This window comes from Equus caballus, chromosome 17 (genome assembly GCF_041296265.1).
Source record: "Equus caballus isolate H_3958 breed thoroughbred chromosome 17, TB-T2T, whole genome shotgun sequence".
Classification (NCBI taxonomy): Eukaryota; Metazoa; Chordata; class Mammalia; order Perissodactyla; family Equidae; genus Equus; species Equus caballus.
Window position 1 is genome coordinate 29,066,392 of NC_091700.1, and position 23,853 is coordinate 29,090,244.

General features: G+C 34.5%; 1 protein-coding gene across 13 annotated transcripts in view; it reads right to left on the reverse strand.

Moving 5' to 3' along the window:
- N4BP2L2 (NEDD4 binding protein 2 like 2) overlaps nucleotides 1-23,853 on the reverse strand; it is a 67,423-nt gene that overhangs the window by 37,795 nt on the left and 5,775 nt on the right. For 2 of the 13 annotated variants that reach the window (XM_070239481.1, XM_005601135.4), the window contains exons 3-6: nucleotides 19,707-19,831; nucleotides 15,378-15,466; nucleotides 14,908-14,984; nucleotides 11,948-12,094 (exon numbers count right to left, since the gene is read on the reverse strand). The exons of 2 other annotated variants lie outside the window; for them this stretch is intronic. In XM_070239481.1, coding sequence (XP_070095582.1) covers nucleotides 11,948-12,094; nucleotides 14,908-14,984; nucleotides 15,378-15,466; nucleotides 19,707-19,831 — 438 coding nt within the window. Of the gene's footprint in view, nucleotides 1-6,128; nucleotides 7,566-9,710; nucleotides 12,095-12,190; nucleotides 12,229-14,907; nucleotides 14,985-15,377; nucleotides 15,467-19,706; nucleotides 19,832-23,853 lie in introns of those variants that run through there. 9 more of the 13 variants (XR_011427674.1, XM_070239484.1, XM_070239485.1 and 6 more) reach the window with 8 other exon arrangements.

Here is a 23,853-nt window from a genome sequence, read left to right on the forward strand (position 1 = left end):
AACATCTCCAGTGTGGGGCAACCCAGGATATAGTTCTTAATGAACACACTCCATTTTCAGAAAGCTTAGAATTAAAATACAATTTAAGAACAACTGATCCAGTCAAATGCTCTCATTTTACACACGAAGGAACTGCAAGAGAGAAGGAAATGCCTCACAAGTGCCTCTCAGATGGCCAGGTGTAATAGCTGTGTATTAGTTTGCTACTGCTGTGACAGAGTACCACGGACTGGGTGGCTTAAACAACAGAAATTTATTTTCTCACAATTCTGGAGAAGTCCAAGACCAAGGTGTCAGCACGGTTGGTTTCTTCTAAGGCCTCTCTCTTTGGCTGGTAGATGGTCTTCCTCTTCCAGTTTCTTCATATGGTTCTTTCCTTTGTATGTGTCTGTGTCCTAATCTCTTCTTAAAAGGACACCAATCATATTGAATTAGAGCCCATCCATATGACCTTATTTTACCTTAATTACCTCTTTAAAGGCCCTATCTCCAAATACAGTTACATTCTGAGGTACTGAGGGTTAGGACCTCAACATATGAATTTTGATGGGACGTAATTCAGCCCACAACGATCCGCCCTCTGGCCCCCACAATTCATGACCTTCTCATATGCAAAATATATTCATATTCCGACAGCCCCAAAAGTCTTAACTGATTCCAACATCAACTCTAAGTCCAAAATCTCATCTAGACATCATTTAAATTAGGTATGGGTGGACTTGAGATATGATCCATCCTGAGGCAAAATTCCTGTCCAACTGTGAACTTGTGAATCTAAACAAGTTATCTGCTTTCAAAACACAATGGTGGGAGAGACATGTGACAGACATTCCCTTTGCAAAAGGGAAAAATCAGAAAGAAGGGGTGACGGGTCCCAAGCAAGTCCAAAACCTAGCGAGGCAAATTCCATCAGATTTTAAGGCTGAAGAATAATCTTGTTTGGCTTTTTGATCTGTCCTCCAGGCCCACTGAGATGTACGCCCTGCCTTCCAAGCTCACCAGTGTGGTAGCTCCATCCCCTCAGGCTTGGGGCCCTGATCCCATGGTGACATGGCAGCCCTGCAAAACTCTAAACCACCTTCAGGATCATTCTTCTCTTCTTGAAGGACAACACACGATCACAGCCAGATAGGTCTATTAACTTGTAGAATCCCGTAAATCTAACAGCCTCTCTTCATTTCATCCTGTCTCTGTCCCTTTCAGTCCAAGCTGGTAGTGTTTCTGTTGACATAACCCCATCTCTATTCCTGCTGAGATAGCTTAATAGTTCCAGAAGTCACATGTCCGTAATTTCTTTAGCAGATGGTTGTCTAGCAACAATCCTGATGTCTCCAGAACACACTTTCAAATTTTTCGCAATATGCATAGGCTAACAATTTTCCAAATCTTCAAGTTTTGGTTCCCTTTTGCTTAACAATTCTTTCTTCAATGTATCTCTCTCCTTCTTGAATTTTACTATAAGCAACAAGAAGAAATGAGGCTGTGCCTTTAACATTTTGCTTAGAAATCTCAGGTAAATAACCAAGTTCACGGCTTACAAGTTCTATTTTCCTCACGGCACATGAACAGAATCTAGCCAAGTTCTTTACCACTTTATAACAAGATCACCTTTCTTCCAGTTTCCAATAATGTGTTCGTTTTTGACTTTTTCATATTTCTACCAATGTTGTTTATGTTCATACACGTATATCTCTAAGACAACACAGCCTTCTCGACAGCTTTCTTTCAGAGCCCTCACCAGAATCAACTTTAACATCCATATGTCTACCTACAATCTCTCAAGGCAACCTTGGCTTTTTCTAACATGCACCTCAAAACTCTTCCACCCTCTACCATACCCAGTTCCAAAGCCACTTCTACGTTTTTAGGTATTTGTTAGAGCAGCATCCCACTTCCCAGTACCTAAACCTGTGTTAGTTTACCAAAGCTACAAAGTACGACAGACTGGGTGGCTTAAACAACAGAAATTAACTTTCTCACAATTCTGGAGGTTAGAAGTCCAAGATCAAGGTGTCAGCAGGGTTGTTTTCTTGAAAAGCCTCTCCTTGGCTTGTAGATGGCTGTTCTCCTCCAGCGTCTTCACAAGGTCTTCCCTTTGTGTCTGTGTCCTAATCTCTTCTTCTTATAAGGACACCAGTGGTCTTGGATTAGGGCCCAACCATATGACCTCATTTTATCTTAATTACCTCTTTAAAGGCCTTATCTCCAAAAAATAGTTACATTCTAGGTACTGGGGGTTAGGACTTCAACACATGAATTTTGAGGGACACAATGTAGCCCATAACAAGCTGAGACTAGTTATATTCACTTACTATATGACTATCGAAAACCACTCTTCCCAGCCACTGTGCTGATGACCATGTAACGGTAAGCAAAACAGGTACAATCTCTGACTCACAGAGCTTTAAAATAATGGGGGTAAATGGGGTCGGCCCAGTGGCCTAGCAGGTATGTTTCCGTGCTCCATTTCGGCGGCCCAGGGTTCGAAGGTTTGGATCCCAGGTTCAGATCCTGGAAGCAGACCTATACCGCTGATCAAGCCATGCTGTGGCAGCATCCCTCCCACATATAAAAAGAGGAAGACTGGCAACAGATGTTAGCTCAGGGTCAATCTTCCTCACCAAAAAAATATTAATAATAATAAAGAGGGAAAATAATCATATACTCATCATACAAATTAATAAAGAAAAAGCACATGAAAGCATATAACATGTCTTTTAGACCTCACCAACCCTACTATGTTGAGAAAGGCTTCCTTGAAGAGCTCAAATCTGAAGGATGAGTATGGAAAGGATGTGTGCACCTAGAACATCCCAGGAAGAGGGAACAGAATAACACATTCAAGGAATTGACAGGTGGCCAGTACAGCTAGAATGCAGACAGTAAGAAGAGTAATAAAACATGAGGTTGGACAGGAAGGTAGAGGCCACATCAACCAGGATCTTAAATATCACATAACGGTTTTTGGTCTTTATCCTAACAGCAATGGGAAGCATTTTAAGGAAAAAAGTGATCAAAAGTTAAATGCTTGCAAGTAACCACATAAGATGAGGACTGAAGAATGCTTATCAATACAGAGGAACATTCCAGAGACCTTAAAATCTATTTAGGATGATGGGGCAGAAGCTAAATTGGAATGGATTGAATAGTATCAGAAAGACGTGAGAGAAAAAAGACACCAGGTGTAGACAGTTCATTAGAGAAGTGTGGCTATAAATGAGTGGTCTCAACAAACAGGGACTTTAAGAGATGAGAGACTTGGTCATGTTTAAATGAAGACAGACTAAGAAAAGAAGGCAAGATTGAAGCTACATAGAAAAGGAATAATTGATAACATAAAGATTCCTGAGAAGATAAGAGATGGAATCCAGAGCACAGGTGAAGGCATTTACCTTATTAGATCAGAGGAGGGCTACCCTCTTTATTGAAACAGAAGAGAGAAAAGAGAGGAGATACAAATGGAGGTGGAACTCAGATTGCCTGACTCTTATAATAATGTGTTTCATCCACTAAAACCAAGCTACGGACACTTCGAAAAGTGTCCTAAGTAGGATAACAAACTAATTAAAGAAAAGTTAAATTGAGGTTACTTAGTCTGAAGAAGACAAATAATAATTCAACATAATTTTTCAAAATATGGATAATTATACGAAGATACGCATTTGTACCAGTTATCTTATTGGTGAATAAATATAAATGTGTTGAAACTGAAAAAAGATTCAAGCACTTGACTTTTTTAAAAAATGCTACACTTAGGATCACAGTTCTTTGGAAGAAGAGTTCTGAAAAAATGATTATGAACTTTTGGTTGGACCACTTTAAGATTAGGTTAAATCTCTGAAGTATTTTTCTCAGATTGCCAGGAATTCTTTTGCAAAGTGTTAAAGCAAAAAACAAGAAAATAATCTTTAAATGACTCTAAAATAAAAGGATAATCAAAAGCCTCAAGGTTGCTCTACTTAGCTGTATTATAGGATTTAATTTCCTGATTATAAATCACAAAACTAAAGACTACTGGCGAGTTTCAAAATCTGGAACAAGAGGCTCTGATGGTGTTAGATACACCAAGTTAAAAGGATGAGCCTTCCTCTCTGCTGATGTGGACACTCTTTCCCTTAGCAAGTATCAAATACAATTAATTCACACTCCATCTCCATGTTTCCTAAATTACAACTGCCCTATATAGTTGCTCTACTTAGATCAATGTGTCTTTAATATTAAAAAGTTGTCGATTGTTATAGGGAGAAGACTAGGTCTAATATTCAACAAACATTTATTGACTGTTATTAAAGGACAAAGTAGTGACCAAGGAAGGCCTGACTTTCATGGCTAAGGGTACAAGATAATCTTTCTTATATAAAACCTTGGGCTCTACTGGTCTTTAAAAAGCAAGAGGAGGATGGAAAGGAAGAAATATCATTTTCAACCACTATTCTTCTAGTCATAACAATTTCTTTCCTATTATTCCCCAGAATTCGAAGAAAATTTTCTCACTACTTCTTTTTTTTGGTGAGGAAGATTAGCTCTGAGCTAATGTCTATTGCCAATCCTCCACTTTTGGCTTGAGGAAGACTGTTCCTGAGCTAACATCTGTGGCCCATCTTCCTCTATTTTATATGTAGTACGCTGCCACAGCATGGCTTGATGAGTGGTATGTAGGTTCACGCCCAGGATCTGAACCCATGCACCCTGGGTTGCCGAAGTGGAGCACACGAATTTAACCACTACACCACCAGGCCGGCCCTTTTCACTACTTTTTAATTAATTCAAAATGTCTAGCCCAGGCCTATCACATTTCCTGTAAAAACTCGAATTTACTTATATTTGAAATGAAACGTTTTAACCACATCTTTGCCAGTGTTACACTGTACTATATTCAAATAATCTCAATCCCATAATGTACTGTCTTCCAGTTTCCTGAACCAAAAAATATCTTAATCTATTTATGAAACCAATGTTATTTCTTTTTTCACTAAGTCTTCTGTATTCTAACAAAAATCACCTCTGATTTCACATTTAGAAACAATAATGAAAAAACCCACAAACTATTCTTAAGGAATTAAGAAAAACCAAACACGATCCAATCCTCCTATTTTTAAAGTTAACTAAAACAAAATAAGGCAAATATTCCACAGTAAGAATTCACCATTCTGTACTTAAAGCCTTTCCTTGTAGCATCTAATAATTATAGTCATGCATTACTTAACAAAAGGAACATATTCTGAGAAACTCATTAGATGATTTCGGTGTTGTGTGAACATCACAGCGTGTACTTAGACAAACCTAGATGTTATAGCCTACCACACACTTAGGCTATGATACTAATCTTATGGGACCACTACTGTATGTGTGGTACATCACTGACCCAAAACAACATTATGTGGCACATGATTGTAATTCAATATATTAATTTATATTGCAAACATAAGTAACTGGCTCCTTCACTGTTCTTCAATTTTGGAAAATTAATTTAAACAATATAAAAGAAAAGGATGCTAATTATTAAACAAAAAAAGCCCTTAATTCTTCAGGAATTTAGAAAACTGATGTAATTTCCATGCTATCTACTACAAGTACACTTAAGTATTAAGTGGACATTAAAGGAAAAACAAAGTGAGACTACTTACAAATAGTGTTGACCTATTCTAAAAAATACTTCCTCAAAATTAAGTCAGCAAAACAAATAGCTTATGTAATTTAACAATCCATTTATTGAATACTACACATTTCAAATGCTAACTAAAACCGAAAAAGATTAAAATAAATTTTAAACACTAAAGCACAATAGCATATGTGAAAATTCATTTGAAAAGATGTTGCTGAAACATGATTATCATTTATTTCAATGTATATTTTGCAGGAAACATTTAAACACTGAACAGTATCTCTACTTTCAATCTTGACTTTAAAAAATAGCATTCTAAATAAATGGCCATTTACAGATTTCTTCCCTCAACTTCACTGGTACATCAACATACTTTCTAACCCTATAAATTCAAAGGTACCATAAAGATGCACTCAACTCTTCACTTCTTTCCTACCACGATAAAAACCTAAAGAATAATATTTTTAAAAGATGACTATGGTTTCAAAGCTAAAATGGGATATAGTGAGGAATATCCCTGAAGTAGATTTGAATCGGTTACATCTCATGCTGGAGAAATTATGTTGTATAAGTTGCTTAACCTCCATAAATTTTCATTTCCTCTTTATAAAACCCTTGTAGGATTGTTACAAAAAATTAGAGACTGTAACAATCACACTTAAAATAGGGACTGGCACTGACAGGCATTAAATAAATGGCAGCTACCTAAATGACTATGATTAAATTAAGGCTTGCTGCTCTTAAATTCCTACTGGACATTGTAGCAGCATTGCAGAATATGAAGAACCACTTGTAGAAGCTGAACTTAAAATACCTATCAGGTTTCCTTCAAAATCATTCAGTTTGTTAAGAAGGACAGATTGAAGAATCATGACATTATCGGGAATCCCATCATAGTGAATTTCTAACTACTACTTATCAACTAGTCTTAAGCATCATGATGCTTAAGTATTATAAAAGAATTTTTTCTCAAATCCATACATCCAAGTACTATGTCATGTTTATGGGATTCCTAACCAACAAATAACACATTGATAGATTTTTATAAACCTTTCCAAGTATTTTCATATTAAACTTCTGCCTAAACAACAGGGTCAGGAAACTAACTGCAAAGCTGTGGTCTATAATTTTAACACGGTTAAATAAGGTTCATTAGCAACAACGAGTTCAGTGGAACATAGCAGGGGAAAAAAGTTACCTCTATTTTTGCCAGGCACTTACCATCCCATCATCTTCTTTTAAAAGGTTATAAAGTTACACGAGGATAGCTGAGCAGAAAAGGGACAAAAGAAAAAGAAAACATGTACAGGAAAAGACTATGAAAGAAAGAAGAAACATGATTTCTAATAATTAAGACAGGGGAAAAAAAAAAGAAAAAAGAAGAAAGGAAGAGTAAGAAGCCACAATTCCTTTCCTTTCATTTTGTTATACTAAAAAAACTGAAAAGTTGAGTTCAGAATAACAACTGAAAAGACAGTAAAAAGCTGTACAATTATTATAATTCTTAGTTGTAGATGAACTAACCCCAAGGGTAAAACTTTAATTTTATATGTCCTATTTGAGAATATAGTTAAAAATGCAAAATAAGAAAAGAATCCAAATAAAGTGTATTTCAATGGACTCTACTGAATTTGAACAGAAATTTAACCATGAATGAACAGATTATTCTTACTTTTCTTCCTTAGTTACTAATAAAGTTGGGAGGCAAAAAGCCCAATAGGTCATCTCAAAATATCTCAATTTTCCCACTAATTTACAAAAAAGAAGTTCAACTAAAAAAAAAAAAAAAACAGCAGCCAAGTGGTTGAGTTCATGCGCTCCGCTCTGGCGGCCCAGGGTTTTGCCGGTTGGGATCCTGGGTCGGGACATGGCACCAATCATCAGGTCACGTTGAGGCAGAGTCCCACATAGCATAACCAGAAGGACCCACAACTAGAATATACAACTACAGACTGGGGGGCTTTGGGGAGAAGGAAAAAAAAAATTATTGGAAACAGATGTCAGCTGAGGTGCCAATCTTTAAAAAGATTTTTTTTAATTAAAAAATTGAACTATTAACAACAGGATAACACTCCTAGATGATGTCTTCAGTTACTTACCAAAGTAGGTACAAGGCTTGTTAATGTCTGGGGGTCAGACTATGGCTGTGTCTGTGCTAGATAAAATAATCTATTTAACTGGTACTGAAATTTAAGACAGATTATTGAAGTTAATGGATTCTGTATTAGGAAGTGTATTACAATATTTAGTTATTGCACTTATCACACCTAGAATGAGATAGAGTTATCATTCAGAGAACAAAACTAGTTAGGAGGAAAGGGAAGAAAAAGAGATTATTTCTAATCTAAATGACTAAAATAACCTTGCATTATATGTACCAAAAAGTCAAAACTTTCCAACAGGGGCCGGCCCTGTGGCCGAGTGGTTAAGTCCCATATGCCATAACTAGAAGGACCTGCAACTAAGATACACAACGATGTACCGGGGGGGATTTGGGGAGATAAAGCAGGAAAAAAAAAAATATTGGCAACAGTTGCTAGCTCAGGTGCCCATCTTTTAAAAAAAGAAAAAAACCAACTTTCCAACACACACAGCCTTAGCTTTGATAATAACTCTCTATTTAAATACTTTTGAAGCTTCTTTCCAGAGCTATTTGTGCTACTCTTTCCCCTTTTTTCTGCGCATAATTTGATAGTGACAATTCCACATAGTGGATAGTGAATTTCCACAGAAGCTATATTCAAAATTGAGCTTACATACATGTATATTCTATTACAAAAATTATGTCATTACTAACTATGTCATTACTAGTTACTCCTTTCAGAAACTATTACAGCTTAATATTACTTGTTACCATCCTAAGGATATTTTAAGGAGAAAATCTCATATACATACAGGGAAACCAATTGTTTTAATAGTACCTTAATTTTAAAAATAAAATAAAAATTGATATGCCAATCTTATTTAATAGGTAAAGAGAAAGAAAATCATCACCAAAGAAGATACTCATTGATCCCTTAATATAATCTCTCCTTTCCCTGTAAATTCACAAAAATCACAGCTAACCATTTCAATGGAAAAAATTTTTAGTTATAAATTGTAACCTATTTAAAACTTAACTCTAAAAACCACTAATTCAATCTGCTCTTTTCTGCTGTCACCAAATATTTATTCTGAATGGTCACTGTAACAAAACTAAGTAACACTCTTACGATTTTAGACTAAGAAGCATTTCTCTATTAACATGGGTTACAGATGTTAAAACAAAACAAAAATACATACAAAAAACCTTCAGCCCTAATAACTGAATTCTAAGTCACTGCATTCATGTTATACTACTACATAGAACTTCAACAAAGGCTAGCGAACCTATGTGGTCAAGGCACTAATACATAAAAAACCTCATTTCTTTGACATTTTCCAAAGAGAACACCATCAATTTTTTAAATAAATACTTAGACCAGGCTCAGAAAACCAGACATTTCTGCAATAACAAAAACCTGAACGTGGTTAGAACAAATATTTTATATCCTTTGAAATGAGCTCTTTCAAAACGTATCTAAACATAAATGTAGAAAATTCCATAATCTATGTTAATTAGACAAGAAACAAGCAAACTTCAAATCTTAAGTCCATCCTATCACTCCAACAAAAAACAACCCAATCTTTTGTAAGCAATCTTACTTTAAGATAGACATAAAATATTTAAAAAATGACATTTTCTTTTAGAAAGGTGAATACTGAAAATAAAGATTATCTATTCAAAAAGCAGTACCAAAAGTTCAAATTAATTACCTCACAAGTATTTTTACTAGCAGGATTATGACATATAGAAAAATACAAATTTTCTTATCAAAAAGGAAATTTTAAAATTTTGATTTTTACACCAAGCCTACAAAAAAACAACTTAATCTTTCTGAACCAAACTAGAAGCTGTATTCTGCTTAACTAAAATGTATTTCATCTTAGTTAAACATGACGACTAACGACCAGTTTATTCTTTGTGATGGAAACCAACTCAGATGGGGGTAGCAGCTGGGGGCTATTCCATTAAGAACATACTTGATTAAAGAAAAAAAAGAAATATATTCAAATAGAAGAAAAATTTTGATGAAAAATCTTTAATTGGTAAATTTCATATTTTTATAGATTTTTAACATAAACCAATGACTTACAATGTTGATTTTGGTATCTTTACTGCATACTCATTCCTCCATTCTGTTACCGTTCAAAAAATAAAAATAAAACTAGCCAGAATGTTTGGGGGAATGATTAATTTTCTGTCACTAAAAAGAAACCCTGCGAAAGTCTTTCAGAATGTTAATTTCTCTACCCCAATAAGTATTTATAATTTTTAAAAAATAATCAATAATGATTAATGATGTCTGCATGATTATTACTTAGTACTGAGAAGAGATGAAGTTGAATCTGTAAGTAAAATCTGGAAATTTATTTTAGACTTACTGTCTAACATGAACATGTTTCCTCATAGTTTGTATCTTCCAAAGGCTGTTCTTTACTTTCACAAAATAAATTTGGCTAATTAAGAGTCTATTATTCAAAAACAATAGATTTAAAGTACTATTACTCCTATACGAAGTTTTATAAAGACAGAAGGAAAGGGACACACAGTATATACTAACAGTTGTTCAACCTGTCCCCAAATTAAATCCTTCTGTACTATTTTCAAAATATGCTAATTTGCATAATAAAATACTGGGAAACAAAAGTCCAAATACCAAGAAGTGTTACTCTGAAACAAAACAATATATGAAAATAGTGCCTGAAGGAAATGTGTGTATGTATAAATATGTATACATTTACACACAAAACATGAGTTAGCATATTCCCACATCATATTTAGTTAAGATGAACAAATACAAACAGACATATGTGTTAAACAAAATAAAGCAAAGTAATACCAATTCAAATGTAACAGCATTGAAGAGTACAAATAGAAATCATATCCTTATCTCACTAAAGGCAATGTAATAAAGACCTTGTTGAGAGTACTGTATTTAGTTTTGAGCCTTGCAACTTAATATTACTTAATAACTTATTTTAAAAGTAATATAAAGATGCGGGAGAAGATTTATTAAAGTTAAGCTGAAAAGAACAGCAAAAGGTTTAAAACAACATACGATATAAAGATTATGGGATTCAAAATGGGTTGGTTTAGGAGAAAAAATGCTTAAAGGCCATGAAATATCATCATGTAAAACATATGAAGGATCATGATGATTTTTTTTTTTAAATACCATGTAATTAGCTGGGACTTTTTCCTAAGAAAGAGTAAATCAAAGAAAAGATTAGGCTGAATTATAAAATCTCTGAAACGAATTTCATCTCAGTCTGTAAATTTTAAATGAAGGAATAAAATCTAACAAAGAAAACTATCCAGTGCGATATATAATTGACTCTACAGAAAAATTAAAACTAAGGGAAATAAAATATCCTACAGGACAAATCTTACAATTAATGCTAAGGGGCTGTCCAAAATACTTTTTATATTAGAATTATACTGTGTTAAATTAAATAGAGAAAAGTGATATATTATCAGAACAGCCTAAGCAGCTTTTTCTAAACTATATAGTCCTTTCTCTATTTACCCATTACAGAACTGGGGAGTGTAGGGAATAGGGGGATGGCTTGAGAAGGATGATGAATATGTATCTATTATATTACATTATGAATATGTATATTATAAAGAAAACTCCCCAGGTGATTGATACACCTACTGTATGTCATTTGATGGAGAATTTTGTTTTAACTAAGTGATATGCTAATTAAAGCTTAGAAATATTTTTGTCACACAGATGAATTTGCAGAAACATAATTTACCTGTATAACGAATAGAGGAATCAACTAACAACTTGCCTATAACAAGTTAGTATACCTTGTATATTCAAGGTAGCCAAGGAAAAAATACTAAAATTTTATGAAAAATTAGATTTAGGTATGAACTATAAAATTGTTCAACATTATCTACAAAATAGATAAAATTAGTCTAAAATTCAATTGTAGAAAAACATTCTAGTTCCTATCCACACTTTACTCAGGGTGTTTTCATGATAATCAAAGGTATTACAACAAAAGATTATAAAAACATTTAAAATACAATTTTATATAATTTTTATTTACACTTTAGAATTTAAACAACTTGCTAGGAACATCCTTTGTGAGGCAACGGTCTGTTTTTCGTTTTTTGAAAGTATTAAAACTTCAAGACAGGCTCACTCATTTTTTTCAAGGAAACAGAATAAATGTGTTAGCTGAAAAGAGGCAACTTAAAGATTATTTGTAACACAGACTTGATCATGTGAGCCTAGAGAGCCTCCCCACCTCTGTCTCCCCTGTGAAGGAGGAGGTCTTTGTGTGCTTTTGTGTGGTGGTTCCACTGAATTCATTACAATAGAGATGGACATTTGATATTCATAACGATCCAACATCTGAGCAATCTTCTGTCGAGACACACCATGCTTATTCCTCCTACCAAAAAAGAAAAGGATTTTAATTCTTTTTTAAGAATGTACAGGCTTAGAGATTAAACTGTTTTAGAGTAATAGAGTACAGATTCTAACTTACATTTTGCAAGTAAATGCTAGAAGATACATCTCATTCACCTACATTTTAAACAACAAAAAATTTATATTGGCTCTCTCAAAATTTTTAACAGTATTTTTAAGAGGTTTAAAGATACCATAAATCACTGCAAAATGTCAACTGATTACACTTTCTTCACATAGAACTAACTACCAATTCACTGAACCAATGAGTTAATCTCTCCCCCTTTTTAATAAAAAAATCAAAGATTATGAGACACCGTTTTGAGAATTATAGTAGAATTGAGTGGACTTCTAAGACTAACAAAAGTCAATATAAAATATTTATCACTTTTTAAAAGTTATTTTAGGGTACTTATTGCATTTTTAAAATTTATTATCAATGCCAAATTATTATTACTATAGATACAACAATTTGGACATATCTCACAAACATAATATTGAATGAAATAGACAGAATGAATACATACTATATAATTCTATTTATATGAGGTTTAGAAAAAAACAAATTAAACTACAGTGCTAAGGCAAAAGATGTTTTAGACAAAAAGGTGCTTTAAAGAAACGCAAGGAAGTAATTACCAGGGAATTGTTAATCAGAAAAGGAATTCAAATAACTTTTGAGGTGCTGATAATGCTCTCATGACATGGGTAATGGTTAAATGATTATTTGCCTTATTAAGCTGCATATTTACATTTTACCTACTTTTCTGTGAGTTTAACTATGACAACAAAAAGTGATTTAAAAATTATTTTTAACCCTCAAATAATTTTCTACAATTTATTTTACCTTTGCAGTTTTCTGTAATTTGACTTGGACATGGCAAAACATACAGAACATTAGTTTACATTTAATGTTATAATTCTAGATTTAGTAATGCTAATTCATTTTTCCCAGAGAAAGGACACAAAAGAAATGTTTACTTCTCAAAACTACTGATGTTTACATTCAACACGAGAAAGGAAAGCAACAGAGAGAGAAGACAGAAGACAAAAAAAAGAGATCTGAGGCTGAAAATTGGCAAGATATGACTAATTCCACATGATGTCAAAATGAATGATTCAATCAATTCTTTACCCAAAAAATCCATCAAACCATGCTAGGTATCAGTTAAACTGACTTTATTTTGTAAAGTCAACTTATATTAAGAATTTTAATAAATTTCAACAGTCCCTCAAATGTAAATGAAGCCTAACTGTATAACAATTTCCTCAATTCATTTATTCAGCATAACCCAAATATCTTTAAACTTCTGTCTCTTCTACCTGAGGAGTAATACACACTGAGGCAGGCAAACAATACCAGATATTAATAAATCTATCAGTTTATCTATTCATATATGAACACATGGCACGCAAATCACAAAGGGAAAGAAAGGTAACCAAAGGAATGAAAGGCAAGACAGAAAGAAGCAAAGTGGTTGGCCACCATACACAGAATAACAGCTTTTTAGCTAGAAGAGGGCAAACACAGAAGGGAGAAAAAAACTGGTTTTAAAAAAAGCGAGGTGATGGTTACATACACAACTCTGTGACTATACTGAAAACCACTGAATTATACACTTTTTTTTTTAAGGACAATTAGCCCTAAAGTAACATCTGCTGCCAATCCACTTTTTGCTGAGGAAGACAGGCCCTGAGCTAACATCCGTGCCCACCTTCCTCTATTTTATAAGTGGGACGCCTGCTGCAGCATGGCTTGATAAGCCATACATAGGTCCACGCCTAGGGAACCGGCAAACCCCAGGCTGCCAAAGCAGACTGTGCGAACTTAAGTGCTATGAGACAGGGCTGGCCCCCGAATTATACACTTCTAATGGGTAAACTGTAAGGTATGTGAATTATATCTCAAAGTCGTTAACAAAGAGGGGGACAGGGAGTGAAAGTGAACAAAAAGAGTCATAATCAGGAAAACCAGTGATGTGAGGGGAAAGAGACAAAGGTAAACACAAATGGAAGAGCAGGGCTGAAAGTAATACAAGCCTCACAATCCCTCATGACAAATTCTGAAAGTTAAAATGCTCTGAAAACTCAGTTTTCTGTTGACTCATATGGCAACAAAGTCTAAGCAGATCTGCACTCATTTGGCAGCGTGATCTACTCAGAACTATCACTAAATTATGCAGAATCTTTCTCATCTACTTGGACTAACAAGTCATGATTTCCTGTAGAAATATTAAGATGTTTGATTATGACATGCTGCCTCAAACTCAGCTAGCAGTGTTACGACTATATTACCTTTCTAAAATCCCAAAAAAATCTGAATTCCAAAACACAGTGATTCCAAGGATCCTGGTTATGGGATTATGGATCTCTAGTAGTAAAGATGGAAAAGAAGCAGCAAGATGAAAGCACCAGGTAAAAAGGTGATGGGATCTAAAATGGGAAGGAGATGAAGTTGGAAGGGCAATGCGAAAAGTGGCCTAGTAAAAACTAGAGGGAAAAGTCCTAATTTTTCCCTCAAAGTTTTCTGGATTTCCACTAGCATTCAATAAACTGCAAAATAATGTAGAAATTCACATAAGAAAGAATTAACAAGCACAGTTAAAATTTAACAAGGCAAGATGCCTCAAAAACCTTGAATTTAAGTCGATGTTCCTCTTAACAGAAAGTGAGTAAGTAGCAGTCCCTATTCACAAGCAGCAAAGATATGACAAGCAAAACCTAGTAAAGAAATTGACCACGGAAGGAGATAAGAAAGAAAAAAATATAAGGATTCAAAAAATTTGAGTGCCTTACTTTTCTAATTCTTCTGGATCAAATTTCCACCAAGTTTCAGGTTCATGAAACTCTACTCTGTATCCTTTTCCTATGGCCTACACAAAGGAAAGGAAGAAAACAAAAACCCAGAGAATACTTCTTAACATAAAAAGAAGGCAGACAGATATAAACTTCATTTAGACAATACTCCTAAATTTGTTCAACCAAGAAAAATTTTACTTTTAAAATAATATGGTTTACAAGAATTTTAAGACCACTTAACTGGACAAATTCCAAACACTATCCTCAAGTCCAGACAAAACTAACAAGATGAGCATATTCCTTAATAAGTACCATTCCCAATTTTTTAAAAACTAAGCAAATGAACACTCTTCTTTAGAAAACAAGGACAAACGTTTTAACAATAAAGATCAAAGTAACCAAAATTTCAGAACATGAAAAAATTGACAAGAATAAAACATAAAAACTCTCTCATAATCCATATTTACCATTTCCACATATGGTTTCATTTCCCAAGCTTGTGTATTAGTGTTGTCTATTATAACTGGAGATCTCCCCTGATTGATAGCTTGTTTTGCTGAAATAAAAAATAAATTTAAAAAACAAAAACAAAAAGCAGAACTATTAGGTTAAATACACAAAATAAAATTTAAACATTAATTATTAAGAAATTTTCTACATCTCTGTACTTAAAACCAAAACTGCAATCTCTTGACTCAGTGCCATGAAAAAAAAAAGGACTCTGCAAGGTTAAAAAGGAATTAAGAGACATAAGCACATGAAATATGTATTCTCCAAATTAGATGCTGATTTTGACAAATAAGTTGTAAATGACATTTTGGGGAAAACACTTTGTTGAACTTACAGCTAATGAAGCCTTCAGTCTAGAACTAACTTTCATACATAGGAAATACAGGAACAAGTTACATTTGAATATGGTCTGAGTATGAAAAGAGGTGAACATTTACTGACGTGGAGAGATTGAGATTGTTAACTGAAAATGGCAAGTTACAAAACAATATGTACATATGATCTTATTTTGGTCAAAACAGAAAGATCTGGGAAGAGTCACTAAGATATCAAAAGTGGTGATCTGTAGGTAGTGGGAAGATGTGCATTTTATGCTTATCTGATTTCCAATGTTCTACATTACAAATAATGCTTTTGAAATAAGAAAGACATTAAAAAAAAAAAGAAAAAGGAGTGCTATGAATTTATCATTATTTACCAGCAAAACTTCATATACCAAGTTCATACACCACAGTTCAACTGACTTTCTGGATGTTTCTCAGGCCTACAATTCTCAAATTGGGAGCTGAGATAAAACAAAACTTTCCTCCACTATATCTCCCTATCCCTAGACCATCTCTTCCCCCAGGAGGTGAGAATCACTGCCACAGTGAGCCACTGTTAATGACAGGAGTGTCTGCACCCCCTTCAGTGTAACCAGACAAGAAATATAAGAGCCCACGATAAAATTTAAAAGGCTGAGGTAAAATACAGTGATATGGAAGTTTCCTTGTGATTCAGAATTCAAACCACTAAGTTCTTCATAACAAAAACATACAGATGTCTAAGGGCAGACAGAATTCCAAAGGTTAGTTAAGAATTAATGACTATGATGGAATACATATTTGGAAGAAGACATCTCTAAACACCAAAATAAATTTAGAATTTGGGTCATAAATAGGATACCAAGATGCCATCATCTTCCAATACTCCATCCTCGATTAAAAACAGTGCTCAAATCTTCCATTGAAAAAGACCACTGGGGCTGGCCAGGTTGCACAGTGGTTAAGTTCATGCGCTCCACTTGGGCGGCCCAGGGTTTGCAGGTGCTGATCCCAGAGACGAACCTACACATTGCTCATCAAGCCATGCTGTGGTGGCATCCCACATACAAAGTAGAGGAAGACTGGCATGGATGTTAGCTCAGGGACCACCTTCCTCAAGCAAAAAGAGGAAGACTGGCAACAGACGTTAGCCCAGGGCCGATCTTCCTCACAAAATAAATTAATCAATTAATTAAAGTAATTCTCCTAATGTCTGACAGTTAGGCTTACACCTCCAAGGAGTTATGTTCTAGGAGAGGAGCTTATTAACCAAATAAATCTCTGATTTGCAGGAATGAGATTATCCTCTTCCCATGAATAATCATCATTCAACACAATATTCCAGTGCACTCCAGGAGAAGAGAGCTCCTAAGTAAACAATGTTTGAATACCCAAATAATGAGAGTAATTTTCTTAAATAAATTAACCATTATACTGTAAGAAAGAGAATAATGACACCTTGGAGATGCTTTCAATTTATAAGCTATCTAAGATGAATTTAGATTCTTCTAATATAGTCATGTGCCGAATAACAACATTTCGGTCAATGACAGACCACAAATACAACAGTAGTCCCCTGAGATTAGGACTATATAGTCTAGGTGTATAGTAGGTATATTATCTAGGTTTGTCTAAGGAGAAAATCACCTAACAACTCATTTCTCAGAAAACACTGCATGACTGCAATAAACATGAGGCAGATAGATATTCCCAGAATGGTGCCCAGAATTTAAAAGTATTCAATAAATATTTGTTGAAAAAAGAAATTTTGCCCTAAATAAGTCAGGCTTCTAATTTTCAAAATGTCTAATAATTGCTATCATTACCCTGCAAAAGGTAAAAATTACCTTGAAAAAGTGCATGTTTATTACATTGATAATAAAACCAGTAATTTATCTACACACTATTATTCTGTTCACCAAGTATAATTCACATGGTATGAACAGTTTAATCAAATATTCTACAACTAGTACTGCAATGAGAAAAAATGTTTCACACAAACTTCCCAGTCCACCATAAGTAAAGTGGCTCTGCCCACTGCCTTTATTCATTCCCCTTGTCACCTACTCTCATTCCCCTTAACTTTAGGCCAATAACTGCAAACACTTTTTGGAACTGCAATACCATGATTATTTGATTCAGGTAGTAATGTTCTGTGGCATTTTTAAAAAATCAAAAAGAATTAACATTTTTTCAGATTTTTATGCCACTCTAACGTATTTTGAGAAATCCTAGAATGTCATAGAACCAATACTAGGAAACAGTCTTACAATGAAACTTATTTGACATTTAAACTTTTACTCAAAAATATCTTCCCTGAAATCCTTTACTCTGAAAATTGACAGTTAAAAAGAAAAGCATTTATCCTGGTTTTCCTGTACATACCATACTTCAGGGTAAACCTAGTTGCTCGTTCTAGGTGAGAAGAAGATCCTCGTTACAGAAGAATTCTAGCTACTAAACACAGAAGGAATGACAGATCCAGAAAAGCACCATTTTGCAACCCTTAATGAAAAAACTGACTCAGGAAACAATTCATTGTTGGATAAACCATTAAATATAAGATTGATAGGAAACTTGATAATGGAGGGAGTAGGCTGTCCCTCTGAAGCTACTGATCAATCTTAGCATCACTAAAAATGGGACAACCAGACACGTGCTTACCAAAAAAAAAGCTGAACCTAGTAAATACTCCAGTCTAGAGCTAACTTCCATTTGAGGAAATACAGGAGGGAAAAAAACAAGTTAAATGGTTACCACACAGAAGTAAACTGACAACTGCAGGATACGGGACATACTACAGAACAAATAACAAGGTTTCTGCAACAAGTTAACAGCATGAGGGCAAAAAGAGAGGAAATTGCTATACATTAACATAATTAAAAGGAACATAAAAACAACCATACTGTGAGGACCTTGTTTGAATCCTTATTCAAACCATACAACTGTAAAGACATATTTAAGACAATAGGGGAAATTCAATTACAGACTGGGTATTACATGTTGTCAAGGAATTGGTTTTTTTAGGTGTGAGGATGGCACTGCAGTTAAATAAGATGTGATTAAGTAAGAAGAAGGTTGATTTGAAATGCACAAAGTATAATGTCTAGTATTTGCTTTAAAACACTTCAGCAGCTCAAAGAATGGTGGGAGTGAAAACAAAAAGGATAAAGCCAATATGGCAAAATCTTGATAAACTGATAATAATTCTGAGTGATGGGTTCATAGTAATCTCTCTATGCATTCTTCATCTTTTTAAAAAGAAATTAACCTATAGTATATGCATTTACTTACATAGTTCTAGGGCAACAGTTTTCAATACTGAGGCAACGTTAGAATATCTAGATAACTTTCAAAAAACCCCCAAAACCAATGCTAAGATCCACTTCAGACCAACTAAACCAGAATCTTTGGGGCTAAGACTTAAGCATAAGCTTTTTTCAAGGTCCCCCAAGTGATTCAAATGCGCAGCCAAGGTTAATAACCACTATTTCAATGGAAAGAAATTGACCCATGTGCCTCTGAAAAGTATATTAAGTAGATTTTTTTGTAGAGTAACATTATTGAGAAAAACTTCTAATACTCCTGGCATTATATTAAGCCTTAGAAAACATAAGCATTACTCTTAGGGAAATAACTTTTGGAAATACATGATAGTATCAGACTTATCTGAATTTATTCATGAGGTATAAAATAAAGCCTATCAAAATATTCCACACCTTGATTTTACCAGCTCATACTGCTATACTATTTATAAGTTTACAAAATATTCTATCAAAATGCTCTGATTTTCACAACAACCTTGATTAAGCAGGGCAACTATAATTATCACCACTTCTAATACGTGAAAAAATTGGGTCTCAAAGCTATTTAAACGGCTCGCCAAAGTCATTCAGCTGATAAAAGTCAAGTCGAGAATAAAAATTCAGGTCTTCTGACTCTTAGTCAAGATTTCTATCCCAGGAGACTTGGCCCAAAACAAACCTCTGTTCTGGTTCCAGTCATGGGCATCACCAAGTTGATTAACATTATACCTGTACCCATCTTGATGGTGAAAATAGTCATCAGTGCTGAACACAATGCCATCACGACTCTGACCAAGCAGAATTCTGTTAATAAAAGAAATCATAAAGGTGCCATTTATAAAATCTATAGCCATCAGAAATAAGCCACACAGGAAAGGTTATTAAATGAATTTCTGGTACTTACCCTTACACTGCAAACAGAACAGCATACGAGCAGAATCTTAAAAAGTTTTCAGATTTCAAATTCACTTCACACACTTAAATCTACACAATTACAGCCAGTAACAGAAGCTTTTTAAAGTGGCATTTATATTGCAACTTTTAAAACAATCTTCATCGATCTCAAAATTATGTCAACTATTACCCATGTTTTTAACTTTAGTGAATTTATATTTCGTGTCTAAGACTGCCTAAATTTAGTGTAACAGGTAACCTAAAAGGCAAGTAAGCCTAAGCAAGCAATTCATCTGAGGAAAACTGCATTTGACCCAAGATAGCTTTGATAAACTCACATCCCTGAAGCACAAACACAAATGACCTGCAAGTGAGAGGGAAAAATAGCTTGAGGCTTAAGTTTGTGAAACAACCTGGGATCTTCCAAAGTATAATCAAACTTCAAATTTTTTAAGAGATTAAATTACTAATGGAAATTATTGGACGCTAAATAAAGTGCACACTCTTAGAACAAGTTAATGATAATCAAGCTCTTTTCTCACAATATGGTACTACCCTAAACATTTCTAAGGATAGCGAGATTACAAGTGCTCAGTGGCAGAGAATCCCCATAACCAGTGACTCACCAAAGAGACTGCAGGGTGTGCTGAGAAAAGGGAAAATGCAGTTAAGAGAACGATTTGGATCCAACAATAACAAAACTATTTTGCTGTTTCTTTCCTCTCCCTTAACCATTAGGCAAACTGGATATCATTATATAATTTTTTGAGAGGAGGAAGGGAGACGAAGGTTGGTAGAAGGGATTAAGAGTAGAAGAATATTCTCCTGGGATGACTCAAGAATACTTTCTAATAAAAAGTAATAGGAAGAATTTCAACTATTAAGATAACAAACATCTCTCTCTTTTCCTCAGCTTATAATAAAATCGTATATATCATAAAAATAAAATTTGCATATCAAAAAAATTCTAAACATGCATTTCCAATTATAGTTCAAATTACTTCAAAGTAAATGGTTTGAGTTGTTTATCTGCTCGTTTGGGTGTCTGGACTTGGAGTTTTTTTTTAAGCAGCCATAGTTTTTCCAAAATATACCATCTAACATATATGGCATCTTATTTGCTTATACAGATAAACTAGAATGTAAAAATACCACAATCCTGGCATTCCAAACCAAAGTTCAATCATCTACAAGTATTTTGATCATAATCAACCATGATACCTAATTATATTCAATAGTACCAGAAAACTGACACCATCTTTTGTAGACACCCTACGCGTCATTTCTTTCTGTGCTATTACTTATCAACAGGTGATTTTTCAGATGTTAATAATACTATACTACAAGAGTACAGTAGCTTTGGTAACCAGGAAATGTCTTAACCTCTCCCAAATAAAGAAACGGGGGCAGGAAAGGGAGGAGATGGTAAATCATTTTACATCATTAAAACAAGTCAACATGAAAGATGAATAAACCTCTATGAAGAACATCTTAAATACATAAATCAGTTAAAGCAAATAATTTTAGCTTGGATAGACTTTTTCCTCCCACACTGCTTACGTATCTTTTAAAAATTCCCTGAATTATACCAAACTATGAAGCTTTATTTTGGGGACTTACGTTTTAAAAAGACCAGTATCAATCTGGATATATCTGATGTCATACCAACCACTCGAACCAAAAATAAATTGAGGATATTAATATTTTCAAATTTTTATAGTCAGATTCTATCAGAACTCTCCCAAGTTAAGTCAGGTACTAAAATGGATGATCAGAATGTCAAAACTTAGAACTCTGACAAATCAAGTATCTAATCAAAGAAAAATCAGATGTGGGCCCACTGGCCACTTTTTCGTATTTTTTCAAAATAGCTATCTTTTTGAGAATCTACCATGTGTCAAGCATTTTATATATATGTATATATATAATTATATATACACACACATATGACCTCATTTAATTCTCAAAACAACCTTGCCAATCTGATATTAAACAAATCCAGAAAAGAAAATAATTTCAGAAATCAGGCCACCAGAGCTACATAAATGATGGTAGGAGAGCCAAAACCAACGGCTATAATGATCCTTGCCTTCTGGTATTCACATCCTTGTATAACCCCTCTTCTTGAGTGTGGGTTAGAGTCAGTAACTAGCTTCTAATAGAATATGGCAGAGGTGATGGAATGTCACTTCTGAGATTAGATTACAGAAAAAAAAAAGTGGCTTCTGTCTTGGGCTCAGAGCTGGCTCACCTTCTCTCATCACGTTGCAAAGAGAGGCCCAAGTAGCAAAGAACGGACGGAGGTTTCCAGCCTATAGCCAGCAAAGAACTGAGGCCCTCAATCCAACAGCTCACAGGGTACTGAGTCTAGTCAATAACCTCATGAGAGATCTTCCAAGTATAGCTTCCCTCAAGACAAGTCTTCAGACCAGAACACAGCCCTAACCAACATTTTGATCACAGCACTGCTGGTGACCTTGAACCAGAGGCACCCAGATTCCCGTACTTTAGAGACTATGAGACAATGTTTGTTGCTTTAACAACTGAGTTTTAGGGTAATTTGTTACACAGCCATAGATAACTGACACACTGTGATCTCATAATTTTTCACTTAAGTAAGGAACAAGTGAATCCTGTTCCTTCAACCCTGTCTTGGGAACCCTATTCCCCAAAATGGGCTACCGTGATAGAGTTAATTGTCATGGTTTATTTTTTAAATTTCTAACAACTGTACATCATTTTCTTTAATATATCCATATGTGTTTAAAAATAGAAGTGATTTTCCCCAAAAAATCTGAATAAAACTGACAATTCACAAACCCTTTACCTCCTTATTTACTGAGTGGCCTTGATACCCTTAGTCCAAGACCACTTTACTGAGGCGCTGCACTCTAAACATTCCTTGAACTAAGGACAGAGACCCACAGAAGAAAAGGTCAATCTTTCCTGTGGAGTTTAAACTGAGATCTCCTCCAAAAGCAGGGAGGAAAATAAAATATCTTCCCATCTCTCTTTCAATTGTCGTTTCCTACAGCTGCTATCAAATTACCACAAATTTGGTGGTTTAAAACAACATGGATTTATTATCTTATAGTTCTGAAGGTCAGAAATTAGAAATAAATTTCACTGGGCTAGAAGCAAGCTGTGGATAGGCTGGCATTCCTCCTGGAAGCGAAAAGGAGAATCTGTTTCCTTGCCCTTTCCAGTTTCTAATTGCCAGCTGCATACCTTGGCTCATGATCCCTTCCTCCATATTCAAAGTCAGCAGTGTAGCATTTTCTCTCCTCTAACACGTACTTCAACTATCGTTTATCTCTGATCAACTCCAGACATTTTGCTAATAATGACATTAGTGGCTTGTTTCTGAAAATACACTCTCTCATTGGTGAAATCAGTAGAGTATGAGAAATGTGGATAAGCTACAATAGTTTAAGATTCACCTCCTCCTTGCATGAAAGGGTATAAGAACTTAGCAAAATCTATTGTCCACACCCTGGGAATGACATCCAAGGCTTGATCCCTACATGGTCCTGTATCCAATCCTCAGTCAGAGGATTCTGTTTGGTTGAAGCCAGCTACAATGGTACCAAAATTCTACCTCTGGAATAGTGTTGAATTCTGCCTCAAATAAACCAGTCATGAAAGTGCTGTTTGCCTAAAAGGACAAAGAGTCGGCGCTTTACCATACCTAGGAAGGTTACATGAACTGTTTTGTACTAACTTACTCATAAATATTTCAAGTCTGTACTTGTGTTAGAATTTAATCTAAGATTGATTTCATGAAAACCTGTTAGTGAAACTGGGGGTAAACAACTAAGCCTCACCTACTTATAACCAAATTTGCTTAGGTCAGTTATCAATAAATAAAAAGATAATGCTGTCTTTGTGATAATGCAAAGAGTGGTAAAGGCAAATACATGAGTTCAGAAGGA